Below are 13,242 nucleotides of genomic sequence, written 5' to 3'. Positions count from 1 at the left end.
AAAATCAATAATAATTGTATTATTCAAACAATGGAAATCATTTGAAAATATGAATGTCACTTAAAAATAACAGTTGGCTAGTCCGATCTAAAAAATAGCAGAATTTTGGGCGAATTAAAGAAAAAAATGTTGTTTAAACAATTCAGGATTTATTAGATAATGTAGACAAGATACCTTGAAATTAATATCTGTAGGTTTATCACAAGAAAAGCTGACTTTTCTACCATATTTTTTAAAAAAAGTTGAAAATTGATAATAGTAATAAATTGTTTAAACAATAGGGAGAAATTTGGAAATAAGTAAAGTCTTTTTGAGATAATAAACTGCCATCCCGATCTCAAAAAACAGATTTTAGACGAGTTTTTGAGAAAAACAGATAACTTAAACAAATATAATTTATTTAAATAAATTGAAATTAACTTAAGAACATTTGTAAACATTTCAAGAGACCTATAATAATGATTTCCGGGAAAAAAGAGAACAAACTATTTAAAATAGACAATTTTCTAAAGACTGTACATTTCTTGATTTAAGGTTAGTTTTCAGGGTACCGTAGGGTTATTATTATTATAAAAATACCAAAAAGTGACTTTTTCGCAAGCATTTTTCTATGCAAATTTGAAGTCCCAACAGGCACCATTAAAAATCAAAATTAAAAAAAAATACTCGTTAACTTTTTTTTTCGATTTCGAAACGATTTGGGAGGATCTTTTTGCATTTATTTAGAAGTCGCCATTTTGGATCAACCTATTGTTTACTGTAGAGAGGTTTCTCCTATATTCCACAGAGTATCTATTAGGGTGGTCCAAAAATGCGTTGGAAAATGTTTTTTTTTTTCGAATTCTCATACCTATCACAACCCAAATTTGTTCTAATTCATAACAGAATAAAGACGGTTTTTTTTGTAAATATATATATATTTTAGAGGTTCCGCAAGCCCCATGAAGTTAACCACGTATTTCCCATAAGAAAATGACTTGTCAATTTTATTGAGAATCGCCAATATTAGGTGGATCGAGATGAAACCGAAAATTTCTATTCAGAATTAGCTATAGAATACAAATGAATAATTTATTTTTAAATATTATACCCATAAGTCTGTTTTATGGGGTAACAAAAAACCCCATAAGTGCCAAATTGGTTTTTGCGAATTTTTGACTTCAGTTATGATTTCTTTGTGTTTTTTTAAAATAAACATTGTTTCAAATACAGAAAATACTATTTTATACTGATAACTAGATGTTTAAATAAATCATTCAATTCGAGTGAGGCAATGGTCAATTAAATTCAACAAAAATAATTGTTTAAACAAATTCTTATTTTTAATAATAATCGCTTTGAATAGTGCTAGAAAGTGGCGGTTTTCTCCAAATTTTGCCATTTATTTTTAAATTTTAATTTAGAGCGTGGAAATAATCAAATAAATTTAATAGAAATAATTCTTTAAATCATTTATTATTATTATTATTATTTATAATAATATTTTCTAAGAATATTGCTAATAATTAATCGAAGTTCACGAACATAATTGCTTACACTATTTATTATTATTTTTAATGTTGTTTATAACTGTCTCCTCCTATTGTAATACTAAATAATTACGTTTTTCTTCTAAAATTTTCTACTTTTGGTCCACTTTTCAATTAGCGAGGTAAGAATTAATTCAAGTTAACGAACATAATTGTTTTAAAAATGTATTATTGCTTATAGCTATCTTCTCTTGGCTAATTGCTAAAAAGTTGAGGTTTTTTCTGAAATTTATTACTTTGTTTTGACTTTTTAGTTATAAAAAATATAATAAATAAACTTTAGAGAGAATAATTTTATATACAATCTAATTCTTTTTTATGAAAAAATTTTTTCTGAAATAAAACAGATATTTTTAATATAAATACTCCAAATATTCTATATGCATCATATTAATGTAAAGTTTCCTTCAAGCAGTTATTGAGAGCCTTTAAAAAAATTAATGTTAATATTTATTATTTGTTCCTAACTAAAAAATCAAAGAAAAGCTGAAAATTTCATAAAAGCCGGCATCTTTTGAGCAATACTCTAGAAAAGGTAGTTAGGAACAATAATAAATTTTTTTACGATTATGTTTTTTAACTTGTGCAATTTATTAAATTAATAACTAAAAAGTGAACAAAAAGTTAGAAATTCCAGAAAAAATCGCAACTTTCTAGCATTATTAAAAAAAAATATTATTAAAAATAATAATAAATTGCCTAAAGAATTATGTTTGCTAACTTGAATTAATTCTGCATGACTCTATTTAAAAAGTGTACAAAAAGTGGGAAATTTTGTAAAAAAACTGCAACTTTCTAGCATTATTCTAAGAAAATACTATAGAAGTAATAATACATGGTTTGAACAATTATTTCTATTAAATTGAATTGATTATTATTTATAATTCGGGATTTGAACTGTAATTTTTTTCAAAGGAATTACAATTTTGTCTTAAAACAGGGATTTTCAAACAAAATTTTTAATTTAAGTAAAAATGGGGGATTTTAAAAAAAAATTAAAATTCTAACTTGGAACAGGGAATTTAAAATTGTTTACAAATTCTGAGTTATAAACAAAAATTTATAAACAAACTTCATAAACAAAGTAACGAGAACATTTTTTTTTTTAATTGGTGTTTTTCATTTTTACTGTTTTTAATCGATTAACGCAGTATAATTTCAATATCAATTATGTTTTTATTATTATTTATTTAATTCATTATTCCCTGGTCCTTTTATAAATTTACTTTCACAAATAAAAAACAATTATTTAAGTTGCATGTGAATATTACTATTTTTAAAAATGTAGATATTTACAAGAACTGAAAAAATAACATTATTTTTAGGGAATTTTTAAAAAATATTTGTGTAGACACCGATTTCCATGTTTTCCGTATCTATTTTCAAGTACGATTTTCTGATTAATTGCAATAATCGTTAGCAGAATTATCTATAAATAAATTTCTCAGTAAGGTTTGTTATTCTTATAATTTGTTGTATAGAATTACATATTTTTAAAATATGTAAACTAAAGGTTTTTATTGTTCTTTTCTATAGGGAAGAAAGCGAGAGTGTTCTGCAGCTTAAAGGACTTACACCAACCGGATCTTTACCACTTGGCGCCCTATCAGGAGGAAAGACGTCTTTGAAAAATGGTAGTAACTCACGAACTACATATACATTTATAAATATTCATATATACATATTAATTTTGGTAAACTATTTTTCTGTGTGAAAGCACTCTTTTTCACTTGGAGTTTCAATTCCATATTTCTGAGTGGCAGAGAGCAAAATTACCAATTTTTCAGTAACCATGAGCATTTTGATGGTTGCAAGATTTACAGAAAAAATTTATTTTTTATTTTAACGATTATTCAATAACCTTGAATGCAAGGAACAATATTATATTTTCCGAAATTTGAGGTTATGGCTCCGGTGATTCCCCGAAGCTAACAATCAGGGTGGAAAACTGATTCAGGTAACCAAGAATTTATTTTTTGAACAGGAAGTTGATAATTTCATACATATTAGTGAAAAAAAATCCAAGTATATAAGTTTGACTGTTATGATTTAAAAATGTTGGACCAGGGCGACCGCAGGTAAGAGGAAACCTGGAAATTGGGGAAAAGTAAGGGATTTTGAAAATACTAGTAGTCTTGCGCGCGCCTATTTATCTTTTTATGAACAAGAATAAACCAAAAGCCTATCTTTTCTATGTTATACATATTTAATTAATGTTACACAATATTAGTATAAAATAATAGAAGGCACCAAGGGATGAGTTCTGTACCTGAAACTGTAATTAATCTTTTATAATAGGATTTTAACAAATTTTCTATTTTTTGGTAGAAAATTAAATTGAATTATTTTATTCTAAGTGAGCTTTTTTATTGAAAATTAATTTACATCTAATATTAATGAATAGCATTTCTTACAATTTTGTAACTCACGTTGATGATAATCATATTCTTTAAATAATGAACTTTGCATTTTTTAACCACAATTCTTATAAATCAATTAAGTCTCCCCTGAAAATCTTGGTCAAGTCTCCCCTTTAAAATCATTCTTTAAAATTGAACTAATAATTATTATATTTCAAATTACATTGAAATTAGTGGGATTATTTATTAAAAATAACACTTTAAATCAATAAATACTTGAAAACTTATCTTGTGGGGTAAAGGTGTTGTGAAAAATATGGTTTATGGAGGTAGATTGAGGGGGAAGGTGTTATAACTGTTTTACAGAAAAATAGTCTTTTGACTTTAAAGGTTAAAGATTGGGAGACATTTTTTGATTTCCTAACTGACAATTCTTTATTTGGTTGAAAAAATGTACTTTTTTTTAAATTCTTTTTTTTCGGAAATAAATTAATGTTTTGTGGGAAAAAGTAACTTTTCTACTTTTGGTAAAATTCGAATCTCTTATGGAAAATTAATCTTTATGATTGAAAATTCGTATCCTTATTTTTACAATGCATCTCTTGGCAGCATCTGCATTCGTTGAAATATCAAATGCTACATTTCCTATCGAAAATCTATATTTGCAGGTTAAAAATTCAACTGCTTTGTTCAAAATTTACATACTTCTTCGAAAATTCAACTCTGGTTAAAACTTTAAATAGTTTGTTGAAATTCCTTTTTTTAAGATGTTCACCACTACGTTTTCATTGGGATTTCTTTTTTTTAATGCAACTCTTTTTTGTTCAAGATCAATCTTTTTTGATTGAAAATTTCGCCATTCAGTTTAAAATTTATATTTGTAGGTTGGAAATTTAAGTATTTGGTTAAAAGTTAAACTATTCGGTTGTAAATGCAAATTTTTCATCAAAAAGCCAAATTTTTAACAAAACCGTTTACACTGAAAATGAAAAAGTTTAATTTTCAGTTTAAAAAAATTAAGGAATTTTCAACCAAATAGTTGCATTTTCATCCAAACACCTAATATTTTAACAAAATAGTTAAACTTTTAAATAAGTAGATAAATTTTCAACGAAAAACTAAAAAATATGATTATTTTAAAACATTAACAGCTGAATTGAACCAAAATCTGCATTTTAAGAAAAATTTTAATTTTTTAACCAGAGATAAATTTTTAACTAAAATAATGAATCTTCAACCAAAAAAAATAATTTTTTAAAGGTCTGTTAACCTTAAAACAATTAGAGAAATCTTAACAAAAAAGATTAATTTTCAACCAAAGAAAGAATTTCGAACAAAAGAATTAAGTTTTCTACTAAAATTATGACTCTTTATCACAAAAAATATCCATTTTCATTCAATTAGTTTAACTAAATTGTTGAATATTTTCAACAAAGAATTTCAAAAAACTGTTCGCTTATAGTTTAAAAATCAAGTAATTGGTTAAAAATTCGTCTTTTTGTAAAACATTAATCTTATTGGTTAAAAATTAATGTTTTGAACATAGAATTTATTTTACAACGAAAAAAATGTTCTCTTAAAATTTAATCTAAAAACAACATAATTCCTTTTCTGATCGATTCAGCGACTCGAAGTGCAGAACCTACCTAATGTTAAATTGATTTGATCTCCTTTGACATAATTTTCATAACACTGTTTTTTTTGTTGTCGAAAATTAATTTTTTAAACAGAAAATTCCACTATGACATTTTTAGTAGAAAATTACATTTTAAAATTAAAGTGTGATCTTTTTTCTTTAAGAATCTAACTAATTGTTTAAAAATGTATGGATTTTGTTAGAAATTCGTCTTTTTTAGTAGAAAATTAATCTTCTTGTTTGAAAATTCATCTTGCTGATTGAGGATTCAACAATTTTTAGGACAATTGTTATTTTTCAAAATTAATTTATTGAAGTGAAAATTTAACTTTCCATTTTTGTTTTAAAATTTATTGATATTTTTAATTACAATCTGTTTTGGTAGAGAACTTAGATTTTTTTTTTCAATTACACTTCTTTGAATTGGAAATAATTTTTTTAACTAAAAACTGTACCATCCCCTGTTTTCGTTTAATATTAAATTCATAATCGAAGCTTTATCTGTTTCTGTTTAAAACGAACCTTTTTGAATGAAAATTCAACTATTTTCTTCAAATTTCTATATATATATATTTAAAAATTAATTTCTATAATGGTAAAATTTACTTATATTACTTTTGATTGAAAAATGATATTTTTTTGATAAAAATAATATATTTGTTTCAAACTTTCTAGATTTTGTAGAACACTTGTAATTTTTGTTAGAAAATTAATATTGTGGGTTAAAATTAATATTTTTCATTAAGGATTCAGTTATTTAAAAAAAATTCATTGTTGGTTTAAAACTGATTGTTTTTTTGTAGAGAATTAATTTTATGGGTAAAAATGAATCTGTTTTTTATTATTTTTAACATAGATGCCCAAATTCGATTTTTTGTTGTCTTATATAGGAAAAAAAACATCTTACATAATTTACTATAAAAAAAATTTTATCGCTAACGATTCTGATAAATAATGTATAGAACCTGTTTGATTTTAAGTGAATTCTATCTTATTCTAAATACTTTTTATAATATTGTTCTTGGATTGAAAATTAATTTAGTTGAAAACAATTTACATGTGTATAAAGTCTCTTACAATATATAATAATAATTTTCGTACAGACAGATTATTTAAGAAATAACAAAAAAGGAGTAGAATAATAAAAAATTTAATATAATTACATATACGTCACTGAAAAAATAATTTGTAAACAATTTTTGCGATTGAAGATTGTTTCATTAAATAAAAAATTTATGACAAAACTTTTTCGACTACATTGGTTTTCTCATCAATTGTACTTCTTTAAAATAAAATAACGTTTTAAGATTACTGCAAGATTTATCAATAGTTCTTAATAAAATTTAACGAAATTTAAATTTAAAAATAAGTCATTTTCATTTTTTTATTAGTTCACAACTAAGATATTAATTAAAAAAAATAATGCTTCCAATTGTAAAACTGCGTACCTACAAGATATTGTGTACTTTTCACAGATCTAATAAAACTCACTGATGAAGGGCACCATTGTGCGCTGAAACGTTTGAAACAACTTAATTAGTTTCAATTCACCTGCCCCTAAAGCCAACAGCTTACATCAACAATGTATACAAAATTCTGTCATTTATTTTAAAAAATTTCTTTAATAGAAAATTAATCTTTGTGGTTGAAAATTAATTTTTTTTAAACTTCTACTATTTCGTGTCAATTTCATCTATTTTAGTTAAAATTTGAAATAATCTGTAGAAAATTTCGTTTTTTTTTTATTAAATATTAACTTTTCTAAACTAAAAACTGCATTATTCTATTTTTGTTTGAAATTTGACATTTTTTATCGAAACTTGATTTTTTTAGTTAAAAATGGAATTATTTGTTTCAAAATTGGTGTTTTTTGTTAGAAATATAAAACTTCTTCCTTGAAAATTCATATTTTTGATTGAGAATTTAACTATTTTGTTGAAAGTTCCTTTATAGTTAGTCAATAATTAATGTATGTAAGCTAAAATTGGATTATACCATTTTTGGTAGAGAATTGATATTTGAAGTTTAAAATTGATCTTTTATAGTCAAAAATTCAACCATTTGTTTGAAAATGCACATATTTCGATGAAAATTCGTTATTTTGGTAGGAAATTAGTCTTCTTGTTTGAAAATTCATCTTTGTGATTAAGAACAAAACTATTAAGTTGCACATTCCATTTTTTTGTTAAAAATTAAATTCTCTAACTGAAAATTTAAACATCCCACTTTTGGTGGAACACCTAAATTCGGAATTAAAAATTGATATTTTTGGGTTTTTGGTTGAAAATACATGTGTGTGCTTGATAGTTCAACTATGTATCATCAAATTCATCTATTTTAGTAAAATTTCAATTAATTTGTTGAAATTTAATTGTTAATTGTTAAATATTAATTCTTTTAACAGAAAAGGAATTATCCTATTTCTGGTTTTATATATTTATATTTTTAATTAAAAATTAATTTTTTCATTTGAAAATTCGTCTTTTTGGTAGAAAATTATTTTTCTTTGTTAAAATCTTATCTTGTTTATTGAGGATTCAAATATTTTCTTGATTTTTTTTGTTTGTTAAAAATTGATGTATTTAAGGGAAATTTTAATTATATCATTGTTGGTTGAAAACTAATAGTTTTTTTGTAGAGAATTAATGTTATGGTTAAAAAATTAATCTGTTTTTTATTATTCTTAACACAGATGCCCAAATTCGATTTTTTGTTCTTAAATCGGAATAAAACGTCCTGCATAATTTACTATAAAAAAATGTTAATCGCTGAAAGATTCTGCTATATAATGTGTAGAATCTGCTTGATTTTAAGTGCATTCTATCTTATTTTAAATACTTTTTATATTATTGTACTTGGATTGAAAATTAATTTTGTTGAAAATTATATTATTTGTTAAAAAAGATTTTTTAAATGGAAAATTAATCTTGTGATTGAAAATTAATCTTTTTTGTTAAAACTTTTAATATTTGGTGTCAAATTCGCCTGTTTTGGTTAAAATTTTAAATAACCTGTAGAAAATTTCATTGTTTTAAATTGAATATTAACTTTTGTATATTAAAAACTGAATTATTCTATTTTTGTTTAAACTTTGATCGTTTTTATTGAAACTTGATCTTTTTTAGTTAAAATGGAATTGTTTGTTTGAAAATTCCCGTATTTTGTTGAAATTTAAAGTTAGTGTAACATTGGTGTATTTTTAGTTATAAGTTAATGTTTTAGTTATTATTTGCATTCAATATAAACATTAACATTAAGTATTATTCCTGTGAAGCATGGAATTTTTAATAAAATTTCATTGCTGATATAAAATTCGGTAGCAACTTATTGAGATTTTGAGGTTATAATATTAAATTTTACAATTCAAGAGCGAACTGCTCGCAGTTGAACAATTTATCAAAAAGAAGCAGGATGAAAACATGAAAAGCTATTTTTTATTTTAATCCTCATTGAAATAGTTTCTGTTTTTTCACCAAAAATTTCATAAATTTGAATGAAATTTGTATGAATGAAATTTGTTTACATTAAATTGGCAAAAATTATCTAATTCTGCGACCAGCAGTTCGCTCTTGTATTCTCAAATTAATTCCCAACCTCAAAATTTCAGTAAGTTGTTATCGCATTTTACACCAGCAATGGACTTTAATAACAAAACTTAGAACAAATTCCTTGCATCATAGGAATATTACTTAATGTTAATGTTTATATTAATAACAAATAATAGCTTAAACATTAACTTGTAATTAAAAATATACTAATCCTACCGATAGAAATCTCAGAGTATATGCTCAAATTCTCAAGGCTCCGAGAAGCTCTGGGAAATTCTCCGCAGGTGTTCAGGTAGATACATTGAATGGTCAAGATAGCTCGTTCGAATGCTTTGAAGGCTTTAAAATGTCCTTTGCGAAATTGAAATGAAAATACGTTCGTAGATAACAAGCAGAGAGGATTAAACTGAAATAAGATTTCGATCATAAATAACAAGCAGACGCCCTGTATTGCGACGGTACGGGTGGTAAGGTGGTGGTAAAGGTGAAGGTTGCTTAGTTGCTATACAATCGAACTAATTCTCGATTCACCTAAATGTCATTTCAACTAAAACTCTATAGTTTATGCACAGTGGATGGTTTTGCTTGAAAGAGGGTCGTGTGCGTAGTTAAAAAGTGGGATGCGGTGACTGAGTTGTACCAAAAATATACGGTTGGCGGCGTGACATGCAGACTCCGAGTGATCGATAAAAAAGAGCTGACAATAATTTAAAAAATAATAAATGTAATAAAGTTGAATAAAACTATAAGTTATTTCTAATTTAGTAAAGTGAAATTGGATAAATGTAAAGGTAATTCAATAAGTTCAAAACTAGTTGCATTAAGTGAAAAGTAACCGGTTAATAAAAAGTGTATTTTTTCGTAATTTTTTATTTTGATTCGCCGTGAATGATTTTCTGTATGAGGTTATAGATTTTTTGTTTATTTTAAATTTACGAATTGTATTGACTTTCATTAGGATCTGTGCACGAAAAACGTGAAGCTGTTGTTCAAAAATTTAATATTGGTATATTAATGTATCAGGTTATTAGAAATTGATAAAAGAATGTCATTCATATTTTCTGGAGCAGTACTTTAACTGCTTCATTTGAAACTATATTGTTATAATTGTAGCAAAAAAAAATAAAATTTGAGGGAATTTTTAACAAATTTTTTGTATCACTTTTTTTATTATAACTTAAGTACATTTAACTGCGTTTTGAAAAATAATGAAACTTCACATATAATAGTACATTTTAAATTCGGAAACATTCAAAAAGTGTAAATAATTTTTTTTTTAATCTAAAACAGAAATAAACTGGAATTTAATTTTTTTAAATGATATATAGTTAACATAAAATTTATTTATGTATTCGATCAGTTGTAACATGATAAAATAAAGTTAATTACAAATAGTAGAAAATTTAAGAATGAAAGCATACTTAAAAAAAAGAAACCTTATTAAAAGCAGTAAATATTAATTATTAAAGTAAATAAAAAATTAATTGAATAATGCTGTATATTCAAAATGTGTCTATTTTAATTTATAATAAAGTTAATTTTAAATCCTGAAAAATTTAAAAATTCTAAAAAAAGCATCGAACACTGAATAATTTCGAAGTGTAGCTTCCTAATTTTTCAAATTAATCTATGAAGAAAATACAAAACACAGTTTTTGTAAACAAACTATAAGTGCTTGGATAGCCGAGCGGTTAGAGTACGCGGTAAAATACACTAGTTTCGTTAGGGTTCGAATCCTGGACGAAGTAAGATTTTTTAAAGCGTTAAAGCGTGCGATTAAAAGTTTAAGTAACCGTGCGTGTGAATTATGTATTTTGTAATGGTAAAAAGTGAAAATTAAATAATAATAATTTTAAAAATAACTTTTTATAAATTAATTTTTGTCGAAGGTTGGGCCGGCGTCATCTTAATAGATGGCCCATATATGGGACCAAATGTTGGCCCGACGTGGAGAAGCCAAAGGTTAATTCGCACCTGGGTTACTATCAGTTTGATAAATAATACCTTGTAATTGATAAAACGATGTTAAATTCATGCTTTGCAGAAATAAAAGAAGAGAAAACAAGCATTTGGCGGGCCTATTATTATATTTATATAATAAAAATAAGTGCGCCAACAGATACAAAAAAAGAAGAAAATAATGAAGTAATATATTGCAGACCCGCCAAATGTTTTTGTCATAGAAAAAATAATATTTAGAAATGTTAAAATCCCTTAAAACCTTATAGTTCCTATAAAATCTTTCTAAATCTTCTGTAAGTCTAGTAAATTCTTGAAAACCGCATACAATGTTTTGAATTACTTAAAATCATTAGAATCCTTGGAAGTTCTTTTAAAGTTTTAAAATGAAATGATCATTCGTTGGAATCCTCGAAAATACCCAAAATTTGTCAAATTCTTTGAAATCTTTTTAAAAATCTTGAAATTTTGTAAGAGCTTATAAATTCTTGGTAATATTTTAAAATGTCCTTCTAATCTCTTAAAATAACCATTAAAGTTCTTGAAATCTAATAGAAATGTTTTAAAATTTTTTCAAATTTTTTAAATCCTTTGAAATCCCTTAATTCTTGTGAATAAACTCCTTCAAATCCATCATTATTTGAAGCCCTATGAAATCCATTGAGACCCAGGAAAATTGATTAAAATACCTTATTAAAACTCTTTAAAATCCTTTAGAATTACTGAAATGCTCCGAAATCTTATAAAACCTCTTAAAAGTCATTTGAATTATTGGTAAATCTTGGAAATTCTCCTAAATACTTTGGAATCCTTTTCAATATTCTCAAGTCTTATAAATTTTATGAAATCCTTTCAAATCTTTCGAAATTTAATAAAATTCTTTTAAAACGCAGATTAACCGAGATATTCGAAATTATCTTTAAATCTTTGAAATCCTACAAAAAGGCTTCATTTTTGTGAAATTCTTTGCAATTTATAGAAATATTATAAAATGCTTAGATTTTTTGTGTATTTATTAAAACCCATCAAAAATCACTTGAAATATTTAAAATAATATCTACTCACTTCATTGACTCTTGTGCAATCCCTTCGACTGCCATAAAATCATTTAAATTTCCTTAAAATGTTTAAAACCTTTGAGAATTTTTAAAAATAATGAAAATCGTTGGAAATTCGAACAGTGCTCCAGCCAAATTCGAACAGTGATCCAAGAATACTTGCGCATGCTTAAACTGTGTGGTGCTCATTGGCTTTAGTTCGCGTACGTATTTCAAAATCAAGTACAGACGCGCACCGTAGCCAATGAACATCACTCAAATCCAAGCAAGCGCAGATCAAGATAGCTCCGTTGGTATCATTAAGTTCAAGAAAACACGTGCAACGTTCCATTTCTGTCTAACTCACGGTGACTCACGGATGCCTTTATCGCACGCGAGTAGTTATCAAAGAACGAGCAATCGTGACAATTTTTTCAATATTTTCCAATGCAGTCTAACCCACTGTCACCTCGTGTCACACGAATATAGCAATGAAATCGAGTATTGTGACAATCGAAATCGACAATATCGTTCAGAGATTTTATATTAAGGAAAAGTTCTGCGCCCGCCTTGATATAAAATTCTTGTTAATAAATTATGCGCTTTGTATTTATATTTGTTTTTTTGTGCAGTTGATTCCTCTTGACTATTATATTTTTAGTTAAAAATTGCATTATTTTATTTAAAATTTAACAATTTTGTTTAAAGGCATTTTTTAAAGTCACCAGTTTTGTTGAAAATTCGTCTTCTTGGATTTAAAATTCAGCTATTTTAATAGCAAATTAACTTTATGTGGGCAATTTCTAGTTTGGTGTTAAAAATTAAACAGATATCCTTTTTGGATGAGAATTCAGCAATTGTTTAGTTGAAAATGAATCTTTGGTTGATGATTCAACTATTTTGTTGAAAATTCGTCTTTTTTAGTTAAATTCAACAGTTTTTTGTTTAAAATAAAAATCGTTTTCGTTGAAATATTATACATTAATCGTGGAAAATTTATCTTTTTTTTTGTTTGAAAATTGAACTAGTTGCTTGAAGATCGAACTCCTTTGTTAAAAAACTTTTGTTGCAGATTCATAATTGTGGGTCCGGATGCAATAAGGGCACATAAAATTTTTTCGTGCGAAAACGAAGTCCCCTGGAGGCTTTAGAAAAAATTTTCGAATTTTAATT

General features: G+C 25.3%; 1 protein-coding gene across 5 annotated transcripts in view; it reads left to right on the top strand.

Moving 5' to 3' along the window:
* Nucleotides 1–13,242, top strand: part of LOC117177697 (serine/threonine-protein phosphatase 2B catalytic subunit 2-like) — a 78,287-nt gene that overhangs the window by 58,544 nt on the left and 6,501 nt on the right. For all 5 annotated transcript variants that reach the window (XM_033368559.1, XM_033368560.1, XM_033368557.1 and 2 more), the window contains one exon: nucleotides 3,066–3,163. In XM_033368559.1, coding sequence (XP_033224450.1) covers nucleotides 3,066–3,163 — 98 coding nt within the window. The remainder of the gene's footprint in view (nucleotides 1–3,065; nucleotides 3,164–13,242) is intronic.

Source organism: Belonocnema kinseyi, chromosome 8 (assembly GCF_010883055.1).
Source record: "Belonocnema kinseyi isolate 2016_QV_RU_SX_M_011 chromosome 8, B_treatae_v1, whole genome shotgun sequence".
Classification (NCBI taxonomy): domain Eukaryota; kingdom Metazoa; phylum Arthropoda; class Insecta; order Hymenoptera; family Cynipidae; genus Belonocnema; species Belonocnema kinseyi.
Note: the sequence above shows the minus strand (reverse complement) of the source record. Positions and strands in the feature narration are given on the sequence as shown.